The sequence below is a fragment of the Lingula anatina genome, chromosome 2 (assembly GCF_051362555.1).
Source record: "Lingula anatina isolate TDL-2025a chromosome 2, LinAna3.0, whole genome shotgun sequence".
In the NCBI taxonomy this organism is placed as follows: domain Eukaryota; kingdom Metazoa; phylum Brachiopoda; class Lingulata; order Lingulida; family Lingulidae; genus Lingula; species Lingula anatina.
The window spans coordinates 35,824,910-35,838,019 of NC_141768.1; the positions used below are offsets into that span (position 1 = coordinate 35,824,910).

At 36.4% G+C, this 13,110-nt stretch overlaps 1 protein-coding gene across 1 annotated transcript in view; it reads right to left on the reverse strand.

Moving 5' to 3' along the window:
- LOC106178811 (serine/threonine-protein kinase SMG1) overlaps positions 1 to 13,110 on the reverse strand; it is a 49,948-nt gene that overhangs the window by 11,456 nt on the left and 25,382 nt on the right. Inside the window, exons 51-56 of the mRNA XM_087003699.1 lie at positions 4,374 to 4,645; positions 3,864 to 4,037; positions 3,283 to 3,382; positions 2,466 to 2,606; positions 1,185 to 1,289; positions 120 to 205 (exon numbers count right to left, since the gene is read on the reverse strand). Of these exons, the coding sequence (XP_086859825.1) occupies positions 120 to 205; positions 1,185 to 1,289; positions 2,466 to 2,606; positions 3,283 to 3,382; positions 3,864 to 4,037; positions 4,374 to 4,645 (878 nt within the window). The remainder of the gene's footprint in view (positions 1 to 119; positions 206 to 1,184; positions 1,290 to 2,465; positions 2,607 to 3,282; positions 3,383 to 3,863; positions 4,038 to 4,373; positions 4,646 to 13,110) is intronic.

A 13,110-nucleotide genomic window follows, 5' to 3' on the forward strand; every position in this document is an offset into this window, starting at 1 on the left:
AGTATTTATTGTAATGAGGTGCATTGAGAATTTCACGGAATAGCCCACAAAAGAAATTTATTATTATCATCATGATGTAATTGTAATAAAGTCAAATTCAAAAACCATGCCATACATACTTTTCTGATGTGAAGTCACAGATAAGTTCCTGTAACCAAGCCTGGTAATTGTAACTTCTGTTCTGTTTGATGTACGCCCTTGGGTACTAAAAATGAATTTAAACAGAAATTACAGTTTAACATTTATTCTTTCAAGCTCAATCACATAAACTGAACTATGAAAGTGACTGTCAACTTACTTCTGAAGTTGTTTATAAGGTCATTACTTATCAATACAATATACAAAATATTTCTGCCAGAATTCCCCTTGAAAAACCTTGAGTCATATCTGTGAGCACTTGTCATAAAAGGGGGACTCAATCACCATATTGTTCTGTGCATCTACCCTTGTTATGTACAAAGCACTCTTTCTGGTGTATTATGTGGTACAGTATGGGGAAAAAAATCTGATGTACTATGGTAGCAAGTGTATAGAGAAACCTGCCTGGTTTACTATGGTGGGATGTGTATGGAGAACCCAACCTGGTTTATTAGGGTGGTATGTGGACAGAGAACCCTACCTGGTTTATTATGGCATGTGTATAGAGAACCTTACCTGGTTTACTATGGTGGCATGTGCATAGCGAAACCTGCCTGGTTTATTATGGTGGTATGTGTATAGAGAACCCTATCTTCCTACCTGATGGACCTGGTTTATTATGGTGGTATGTGTATACAGAACCTTATCTGGTTTATTATGGCATGTGTGTAGAGAACCTTACCTGGTTTACTATGGTGACATGTATACAGAAAACCCTTCCTGGTTTATTAGAGTGGCACATGTACAGAGAGCCCCTGGTTTATTGTGGCATGTGTTTAGAGAACCTCACCTGGTTTACTATGGTGACATACAGAAAACCCTACTTGGTTTATTAGGGTGGTACATGTACAGAGAACCCCTGGTTTATTATGGCATGTGTGTGTGTGTAGAGAATCTTACCTGGTTTACTATGGTGACATGTATACAGAAAACCCTACCTGGTTTATTATGGCATGTGTATAGAGAACTTTACCTGGTTTACTATGGTGACATGTATACAGAAAACCCTACCTGGTTTATTATGGCATGTGTATAGAGAACCTTACCTGGTTTACTATGGTAGCATATGTATGGAGCACATCCAGACAACTGCCAATAACTGCTCTTCTCTGAAGTAACATGTTGGAAAGCTCTCCTTCCAGTTGTTCACACTGAAATCATAGAACATTTTATCATACAAATAAATGGAAGTATTATTGTATGTGGTAGATATATTTTGAATGCAGTAATAGTACGACCCTTCAAAATATAAATAAAATAATAACCTCTCTTTAACATTTAATTTATATCTCAATTAATGTTCATGATTCAAAGTCTGGTTAATCATTCAAAATTATATTAAAAATATATAATAAAAGGGTTTTTCGACTGATTAATTTTTAATCAATTGCTATCAGTTAGAAAACAACTTTACAGCAAAATTCACCATTAAAAAAGAAGCAACACACACACACAGTAGAGATGTACAATTACCAATCAGGGCCATTAGCATTATTCATGACATTCTGTAACTGCTGCAGTTTATTGTTATTAAGATAATTGCTATAATGATCATCACACATTAACCTTCCAAGATAGATCAATATGAACACCCAACTGTGAAGGAAAAGCTGTTTTTTTACAACATTTAAGCTATAACACAATGCCTTCAGAGGACTGTACCCTAGTAGTGCATAATATATCCTACAATTTACCAATCAAAGTACATACAACATTTCGATTATCTCATTATCACAGCTTTTCAATTACTTTACTCTGTAAAATTCAGCCGAGATGAAAGGTCCCGGAGTCTGTATGCAGCAGATTGTTCCACCACAGCATGTTAGCACAGTATCAGCACCACCCACTGACAAGCTGTCAGACATTCGACTTACATTCATGCTGTCATGATTAAATGAAAGTTTAAGTAGTGCCTACGTCTCTTTAATACTCACACAATATTCATTCATGCAATCTCTTAAGTTTCAAGTAGTTCTTTAAGAAGGATTAAGGGCAGCATATGAATAAGCTTGGAATAACTCTTCTTTGAATAAGCATTCAGAAAGCGTATCAATATATTAAATTTAATATAGAACACAAAGTCTTGTAAAAAATGTTGTTCCACTGTCAAGGTGTCAGTTGTACCAGCCAGAACAATTTACATAATGCACAGCTGATCCATCACATTTGTCCAATAAACTTCCTGGAAACCTTCAAAATCACTTTCCATGTGTCTTTTAATTCTTCAAAACATAAGAGATGTCTCAATATTTTTTATAAATTGACAAAAATTATATATTGATCAAATTATCAAATAAATGTTCCAAAAACATCAATAAAGATCTCACCTGGTCCACAGCCTGTGACTGCCCTGCCCCCTGGAGGAATTCAATAGCAGTGACATAGCTGGGTACTGGTAAACTGAGGGGCTGGCCTATGTCTCCACACATCTGCTGAAGTTTCTGGCCCTGGACAATGTACAAGGCATACTGGAAAGAGAAAAGCAAACATTAAAGGAACAGCAACTCTTCCTATAAGATCCATATTTCACAATAAAAACAATAAATACATTGTAAAAAATTCATATAATAAATTCTATTTTACCACCAAAACAGTCATAATCGCAATTATTTTGGAATCAGTGTTTGTCATTGGACCACATGACCTCCATAGATGGCTACACTAAAACCAAACTTTTTAGAAAAAAAAAAAAAAAAAAAAAACAGGGACTAACTTTGAATGTTGGAATGGATTCATAAACCATTGATAAGCATGGGAAAATTGTCATTTACCCCAGGAATCCATTTTTTGGCCAAAATGAACAGATGTTACCCCTTGAATTAATGGCCTAAATCTTGTTCCAGGTTCTGAGCCATGTATAATCCATAATGCACTTATATGCACATAAAGGGGGAAAAAATGCAGCATCCACATTTTACCAATCCTTGCCTTTAAAAGAGAAGATTTTCTGAGTGATAACTTTGCTTCAAAGTATTGTTTTGGGGCTAAATGTAGCATACAATCACATTCCAAATATCTGTTATGTATACCACATATCCAACTGATTAGCAGAATTTAATTTTTCTCCGGTTCCCCTTTTTTCAATTTCATTTCTTCTAAAAACCAGCTGGTTGTTACATGTTGTTTTACATAGACTGCTCATACCTCATGTAATTTCTGCCAGCTCTCACAGTCATTCATCTTCTCCTGTACAGCCTCCTCTACAGCTGTCCTAGTGGCCTTCAGGACCATGTGCTCTTCATATCTGTCATGAAAATTCAACCAATATCAATGCAGCCAACTTAACTCTTACTAGCTAGCAGTTTAAACCATTCCCATCATCCATTCTTGTCTTCCATTTTACTTTAGAATATTCTACTAATTTCTGGGAGTTTCAATTTTCTCCTACAGTTAAAAAAATATCACCAATGATGTATCATTATGCACCAAAAATAAACAAACAGACAAACAAGCAAACTTATTCGAATCTTGTGACATATCTATTCTCCTTGTACATTATGTTCACATAAATCTAGGTTTTTTTCTTTTTTTTTCAGACCAAACTGTTGAGCATGTTAAACTTGGTTGGGCACAATACAATGTTATCTCAACAGTGCTTAAATTACATGTTTCCACTTCCAAATTTCAAAACAATATTCTGAATTCTAAAATTTTTAGGTATGTAATTCAAGTAAAACTGTAGTGTTTTATGCATAAATTAAAGAATGAAAAACTGAAACCCCCACCTTGCCGGCAGCGAGTATATATCATGTTTGGTGTTGTTCTTGGCCTCCTGCAGCATTCCTTTCTGTGCTTTCAGTTTTGCCAGTGAACTCATGGCTGCCATCAGGTCCTGATCAGACTTCAGGTGAGACTGGACAACTTCAAGAACTTTGGGCAGGCAGCTCTCTAACTCCTCTCTGAAATTGCATACAAAAAGAGTTTACAGCATTATGCAATATTTAAACTGCTATATCTGAAGATGCGATATTTATCAAAATCATGTCACCTACAACATGACATTCCAACTCATTTCCTGTGTCTTTTTACACAAAAGAACATCTGTTTTGAAGTATGCATGCCAATAGAATAATTAAAAGAAGTATTAAAAGCACACCATATGAAAAGTATTTCAAGGGACATATTATCAGATCTGACGTGAATATGGATCGGATTTTCTACCCCTGCCCCCTCTGGTTTGGCCTTATCCCTCAGAAAGTGTCCGTCTACATAAACTGCCCTGCTCAACAACGTACCTGTTCTTGTTCCAAGCTGCTTTCATCTCCACCACTCTCACAGAGAACATACTCTGCGCTATATCTCTCTCCATGTCCTTCTTGCTCTGCTGGGCGTCCATCCCCAGTTCACTCTGTCCTCCACCATAGAAGGCGCCAGTGTAGCCGCCCTCATTCCCAGTGGTCCAGTCCACCAGTGGGTCATACACGAAGGCTTCCAGAAGAGTCAGGAGAGTTTCTCTCCCCTTCCTCATCACCTTGACCACATGCTCACATGAAATTCTAAAGGTGCCCTGGAAAAAAAATAAATATAAAAGAATGAAGTTAAATGGCAGAGATTAAAAAATATTCAGCCTTTTTTTAAGAATAATATCCTGTATGCATATGATGACACCTTTAATTCTCTGACAAACCAAAAATGTGTGTACTTTTTTCAAGCTATGTATTAGTTTTTCTTCAAGCTTTCATCACTTTCTAATAATTGCAAATAAAACTCATTTTTATGAAATCAATTTATGAATTGCAGTTGAACATCTATGCCTCTTTTCTAGTTGGCAGCCTTGTATAATGCATCTATATGCAGACACATCAATCTTTCGGCAAGCTTTCTGTGGGTATTAAAATCTTTTCCCAGACTACTGCTATTCATAATTCAGCACATACACTTCAAATGCTAGGATATAATGTCAGCTGAAAATACAATTCTAGATGCCAATATCTTGCTGGCTGTTAGCAGCTTATGTCTGATATGATTGCATTAATGTAAAACATGGACAATTTAGTCATCAATATTTTACTCATCCTAAAAGCAGACAATGTCTATGCCACTAGTAGATCACACCTTTTATGCCAAGTATTTCAGCTTATTCAATACACCCAGGCCTCTAACATTAACAAGGGCACTAATGGAGTATTCTGTTGCTTTCTATGGGAATTTTTTTTTCAAAAAATCACCCAGTCCAGCAGTAGTCCACCTGAGTGAATGGCATATTTGTGCCAAGGTGTCCAACTGCTGGGCAGGTAACTGTTTTATCCACCAGCAGTCTATCTCTCTCCAATCAAATGAGGCCGAATCCAGTAATTTTTATCTCCAAGTGCATGCATCTCACCCCTGGTGATTTGTTTCTCTCAGCTTCATACTTGTCTTGTCTGGCTGAAGGTTTCTTTCAACATGATAACATTGTGTTTTTAAAGTTAGATGTGGCAGAGCTGGAGAGATCCCCCAAGACAGATAGAGCTAAAGATAAACTATACTGACTGACAGGTAATCAATGAGGAATTTTCCTGTCAGAAAGATAAATACAGAAAAAAGCATCTGAGATTAGATCTTTAAAAAAAAATCACAGATGGGTTTGACAAATGGATTCATTCAAATTTACAGCATGTACAAATGAGGATGTCAAAAACGCAATTTACAAAAAAAAAAAAAATCAAATTTGGTGCAAAATATAAAAGAACCCATCTGCAACATTAAGAGAATATGTAATTATATACGTATGCAACTACAAATGCTTCATTTCTTGTATAGACTTTTAAATCTTAGCATTTTTCCTTATTGCCTACAAATGAGCTCTAACAAGTTTGGAGTCTTATGATTTAGTTTTTTTTATTTAGCACATTCACAGTGTGACTACATCTATATGGATTTATTAATTTATTCTTTGTATAAATGCACCACTTTATAATGAATTTCATCCACAACTTTTCCAAACGTATAAGCTTAACATTAAGGAATAGTGGGTAGCCCTATGCAGAGTATATTGTTAAACAATGTGATATAGTGATATTTACATATGTATATGCCCAGTTGCATGCACGCACACACATACATATGAATCTTATCATGAAGTTTATACTGACCAACAAATCCTTCTTTTCTGGTCAATACACAAAGGCGGTTTAGACTTTCTGGACTTACATGGCATTGTATGAATCTCTTAACAGCATTAAGAAATATTTACAGTGTTAATTTCATTACACAACACGAAACGATCTGCTACATCTATGTACAAATTTGAGAAAGACATAAAATAGCATATACCCAATATTAATGTCACTGCAGGCTGCATAATTATATAGTTCAATCACGTTTGCCAAAGTAAATGTTTTAAATACATTGATTCAGTTTACTTTTCTCCCAAGTGTCCACAACTTTGAAAAAAAAAAAAAAAAAGGTACGCTGCAGCCTTATCCGTACCAACAGGTTTTGTGCACAGTTGTCTAGAAAACTAACAAATTTCTCTCTCAATACATGATGAACAAAGCCACAGAAGGGTGTGTAGGCAGTCCTGACATACATACTACACCTGAACAGACAATCTATCAAAAGAAGTTGTACTCAATATTGAAAATATGTTGAACAGAGATGCAACATCTGCATGTTCAATTAGGCTGCTGCCAGCTCTGAACGAATAATTTGGAGGAGAAATGGTAATTTCCATACCTGTAGCATGATTATGCCATTATGACGCAATTCAAATGCATGAAGAAATATGATGCATTTCTCTTAAGTATCACGCTATCAAGATATTAGCCATCAATTAATTTTCCTCTCAAATTTTAACACATAATAATATAATGAATTTTATCAATTATATATTGATTTAATTAATGGGTCAAGCGGATGTAACATCTGTTTAATTGCTTAATTGCTTAATCCAATTTACAATCAAATTACAAACTCTGTCAGTACATTTCTGTTTTTCCCTTTGCAAGGGTTGCTAGCCAAGCTGTTGCATTGGTCAAAAATAAACTCCAACCAAAAATACTTAAAAATACCTCTCATAATTTTGCATGGCATACTTTCATTCTATACATTTTCTTAGCACATGTGCTGCAACATTTTGTTAACTCTATTATTCACACATTTGCCTAGCAAATTAAGTTCACACACAACCCTTAAATGAAATTTGCTGTTCTTCTATTCATCTCACCACACCCAGTTAAAGTATGTAATTAAAAACTACAGTTTATCATTTTCCAAATAGCTTTCAAGAGATAAACAATCTCACTATAAACCAGAGACCTAATATCTATTTAGACAACAAAATTAAAAATAATTTTCTTTAACTCATTTTAACAGTTATTAAGCACTGCACACACTACTTATAATTGGTTTCAGAATTTTATGGAGCATTTAGCACCAGAAATCAGACTAACTTGTATAAAAGACCAATGCAATTATAAAGATAGCCACTGTCCCTCTGAGAACTTATCTCCTTCTAATAAACTTGTCTCATGATGTAAGCCTGATTTTTTTTTCTTTTTTTTTTAAAGTAACGTTCTACTGAAGGAAATATTTAACAAAGGACCTGCCTAGATCACTGTTCCATACTATACATGCTTACTGAAATAGCCCCTCAATCACATGACCCATCTTGGTGTTCTGTACAACCAGCTGGGTCTTTATTACCACCCAGGTTATTAAATTAATGTCCTTAATGAAATTAAGACCCCTGCAATTGCTTTATTAATGATATATGAGGAAGTTATAAAATGCTACGCTAAGCAAGTTATCAAAAGTCACATTCACACAGATAATCTACAGTCTTACTGATCCACGGACTAAATATGGCCGACCCCACTAAAAAGCAATTCTGAATAATCGTTTAATGGTCTATCCGCCTCCATGAGCACCTTCCCTGCTAAGGCCTAGCAATTAAACCTCGAAGCCTAAATTTATCCCTCTGGAGGCGGGGAGACCATTAAAGGATTAGGCAGTCTTGCTTTCACATAGAGTCCACCATATTTGATCCATGGATCAGTAGATCTGAGGATCATCTGTTCTGAACGCCCTCAAAGTAATGTGAACCAGCCCTAGGCAAATATCATGCACTTTCAGTTGATTAAATCTCTAATTGTCACAAAGGATCATTAGACAACAAAAATAATGCACTAAGATAATTAAATATCAACAGAAATGGAATAAGATAAAGTAGTTTTGAAGGCCCATTACTTTAACATGATACATTTCAACCTGTTCAGGTATACTACAAAATCTAGATATGGTAAATTCAGGTATATGAACTATCACTAGTACACCTGAAATTGTCAGAATCTGCAATTTCAAATCACAAATCATCTAACAAGGTCTTAATCATGAGTAACATTTTTATTGGACTGACTTTCAGTTAAGCGATTAGGTAATTGTCTCTACCCAAACATCCCCCTATTATGAGGAGAGGTACTTGCTGGAAGTCAGTCCAAGAATAACCTTAGTCTTCCAGGGTAAGAATTTTGATCTTAAAAGCACGGTCAATCCATGGTAAGATCATTTCTATAATAAATCAGATTAAGACAATTTGTGATCTAAAATTACAGATTCAAACCATATTAGGCACAGTAGTGAATAGATTAACAAAATTGGGAGTGATTCTTCTGGGCTACAACTGCTATTTCCTTTTCTACCAAATACTGTTATAATTCAAAAGTCTTAACTTAAGTTTCTTTTCATCTTTTTTATATGAAAATTTCCATCCAGGTGGAGTATTTGCAAAAAAGTTCAATTTAGCAAAGACATCAGCCAAATTTGAACAACATGAGAAAATTTGTTTCTTGGTGGAAAAAATATCATTCAAAATCTTCATCATCATCAGATAAATAAAAATCCACTTCAGGCACTTTGAGGCATTCCATAGTCTTTTTGCTGTAGGGTCCAAAAGTATCTGAATTGACCGAAATTGTGTCCAAGTCTCCATTTGAATCTCCGATAGGACCACCTGTAGAGTCTCCATTTTGCTGATCAGGAATCTCATCTCGGCACTTGGTAACTACAATTGATGGGACAGGCACAACTTGCCCCGAAGTATTTCGATGAGAACGAAAAGACTTTGTGAGATTTACACCAATAGTCGAAATGCCAGCTACCTCGTTTGCCCTCTTATCATTGGCACAGTGGAAAAGTTTCAGGAATCCTCTTTTAAAGCGTTTCTCTTTCCAAATGATAGCACAAGGGTTCAGGAAGGCATTACAGAACCCAATATACACAGTAGCATCACGTATCAAGGTAATCTCTTTCCCTTGGATTCCCAAAACTTGCAGGATAATCATTAACATTACTGGGAACCAGCACACAATGTAGGTTCTTAAAACTACGGAAATAGTCTTCATGAGTCGCATTTCTTTGCGAAAGTACTTAGAGGCACATTTAGCCCTCCTGGAGAAAATGTTGAATTTCAGCTTGGTAAGGCGGTACCTGAGGGTAGAATGCACATGGAAGAACAACGCTATCTGCAGCAAGGAGACCAGAATGAAGTGCCCGACCAGAGTCCAGACATATTCTTGTACCACAACTTTTTCAAAAATGCATTTCACTCCTTCTTTCCAATTGTTTAATGAAAACACAGTAATAACAGCAAATCCTCCTGACAGCAACCATCCTAGTACTATCCCAGCATTAATTCTATAGTTATGTCCTTCCCACTTGGTATGATAGAAAATATAGTCCTCTACTGCTATATACCTGTCTATCATGATACACACTAAAGCTACACTAATTCCAGTATATACAAATATTACGCAGGAGAACAGGGGCAAGCAAACATCCATGCGATCTAACAGGCTTTTATCTATGGTAACACTTGAATGGAAAGGTAAGAACAATCCAACCATCATGTCAGCAATGGCTAAATTGATGAAAAATTTGTTGGTGGTGTCTGTGAAGCGACTGTACCTATGTATTACAGTCAAGAAAATGATATTACTGAATACCACCAGTAGGAACATGATGAGATCAAGGAACACCACGGCCACAGCATCCCAGTAGTGGCTTCCTTGGGTCCATGCTGTTTCACGGTAGCCACTTTCATTGACTGCCATTCTAAATGGAGGTGCTGCGGAGTTGAGCCGAGTTCATGCAACAATTTTTTCTGCCGCAGCCGAGCAGTCATAAACACATAAAAAGACTGCCCTCCCCAGCACTACATTGCCTCAGACACTTGTAGCTGCTTCTTTATGAAAACATTAGGATCACACAACTGGCCAAACAGTAACTGCTGCAGTGAATCTCTCAAGGTGTGTCATAAAACAAGGATCCATTCCACTGACTTCCATGCTATATCACCTTCTTCCCCCTTAGTGATCAATACACTCCCTATGCAAAACATTTAAATTTGATGGCACTGGTGAAAGGTTGAAATCCCAGAGGAGTGCATGGAAAGAACCATGTGCTCATAATCCAGTCAGAAAAATTAAGCAACCTTGTCAGCTATTACACTGGGTACAATCCAGCTCCTCTCCATAAGTCAAGGTTATTTTGTGTGATAGCTTGATTTATGTTGAGCTTTCCACTGGCTTGGTTATAATTCCATGGACTGTAACAGCTTGCTTTCCAAGCTCATTGCTATTCAACCCAAACCTAGACTGGCCAGGGACCAGATGGTGAAGAAAAAAGTGCAAAGAAGAAGTCGAAAAAAAAAAGATCTTGGGGCAGGTTTCAAAGTAGCAGAAAACCCCTTCCACTGAATGCCAGAGCAAAACCAGAATCTCTGAGGCAGATATCAAAATAGAATGCAGAACACATGACTACCTGTGTTGAACACTGGTGACCCCGCAAACCCTCTTCATTAGAGCCTCTACCCTTGTTATACATAGGTTTGGCTGGGTTTATTTTCTTATTGAGGTAGTCTGGACTGCTGGAACTGGAGAAAGCCACTTTCTCACAATCCACCAGGTGAGACCTCCTATATACATCAAAGGAATCATCACAGCATGTTACCAAGTCTGATCAATGGTATTAAATGAATCACCTCGAGTGTTTTTTTCTTCACCTTCTTTTTTTCTACTTTAGTATCCAAAACAAACTAATATCCAAGAATTACTGATAAATTATTTTTTCTGCCATTATTCTTTTCTCTTTTTTTATCTTTGCTCTTGCAATAAACCTAATAGCCACAGTTCCTGGCAATGTTACAAAATCACATAAATTGGAACCAAGACCCCGTAAACAAGAACATTATAGGCTTAATTAGAATGTGTAATGGCAGAAGCAAAAGGTTATAAAACATATGATACGTAGCAGAGAAAAAAAAATTCCCCCAAAATGAAATGCCATCCACCTCCTTGCACCTTTGCTAGCATTTAACATTCAGACTAAACCCCCCAAGATCTGAAAAGCTGATCAATACTATTTTGATTTTCTTACATGTAAAGCTTTACATCAAAGTTTCATCACAGTAATAGTGTTGTTATGAGGACAATTACCCCAAGGTATTAAAATACAGGGAATTCTTCAGCATTTAGTAATTTTCAGATCAGAGTTTTATTGTTCGAAATAGCTCGGTTATGCCAGGATCAGTTTATGTTAACCGTTACTGAATTGGAAGATAGGAGTCGTGAGCTGACCGTGCCTAAGCGTTTGTTTTTTGGTTTTAACATATACATCTGAAGTAACTGAATAAACTGATAATTAGCATGGCATAAGGTGGGTTCTGCAAAAAACGCCATTTACTGCTAGCCTCTCTGAAAGCACGTTACACTGTAATTTCAGGTCAGGTATTTATTTACTTGATAAGGTAAATTATTTACATGCAAAGAGGTGATTTCCTAATGAAGTTGTCAGACCTTTGTCCTCGAAATTCAAAACACTTCACAAAGATTTAGTAACAGCACTGAGTTGATTTTAGGGGATGCCGTTCACTCTTTAGAGAATCTGATTACGGAAATGAAATTCAAGCTTTAAAAAAACACAAAATACACTAAAAATTAAAATGGACTACTGTTTTTGTTCTCCTGGCAAGTCAAACCTGAAATGGTCCATACAGCTTACAAGGCTCTTGACCCTGTAAAAGAGGCTTCCTGCAGCTAGGATGACTCTACATAGACACCGTGTTGATAAAGGCTCTCTATAGCCAGCATACCTCTTGACATTTCTGAGGTAAAAGGATGCCTGGCAGCATAAGAAAATAACTGACTTATGACATCATATCAAAAGTGCCTCACAGGTGACAACACACATTACCATGTGAGGGAGGCTCCATATAGATTTCTCCCCCCCCCCCCCCCTCCCCTCTCCCACGATTTCTAGATAAATATGATGAAGCCCCAGTAATGCATTCTTGGTCTGTTTCACTGGAATAACCTAAGCCTGTGGCAGAAGCTCCCTACAGGTTTCATTAAGAGTTAATAGCTTCCTCCAAAGCGGGCTACCTGTGCCAGCAAGCCTGTTCTACTGGGCATCTTTCCTTGGCATTTGCCAATTACTTACAGCTATCAAAATACCAGCCAGTTCATCAGGATCTCCAGGGCGAATAAAATGCATCATTCCCCAAGGGTTTCATTATTGCAACTGGGCATCAATATTAAAAGGAGTGAGCAATCAATTACACCAGACCATCAATTACAACAATTTGGACATAATCCATGACACTCTAAAATTGGTTTTCATGACCTTGCCAAATCTTCTTTCCTCAATAAATACATATTGGTGGATGCCTCAACAAGCATCAGCTCTGAAGCATCCTTGTTGGCTGTGCTAATATATGTGCAAGAGCAAATAAATTAAAAACAGATATAGAGACAGGTGCAACAGGCCTAAAAATTTATCTGAAGGGAAGAAAAACATTTACACAAACTGTTCCCTAATAAACCATGCAGCATTATCTCTCTCCTGCTTTCACCAGCGATTGTGTAAAAATGTTCAGAGGCTTAAAAATTACTTTTACAATTGATGCATTTATTTATTTATTTATTTATTTATTTATTTATTTATTTATTTATTTATTTATTTATTCATTGTGTCAGTTAAATGATTTCGATCAAA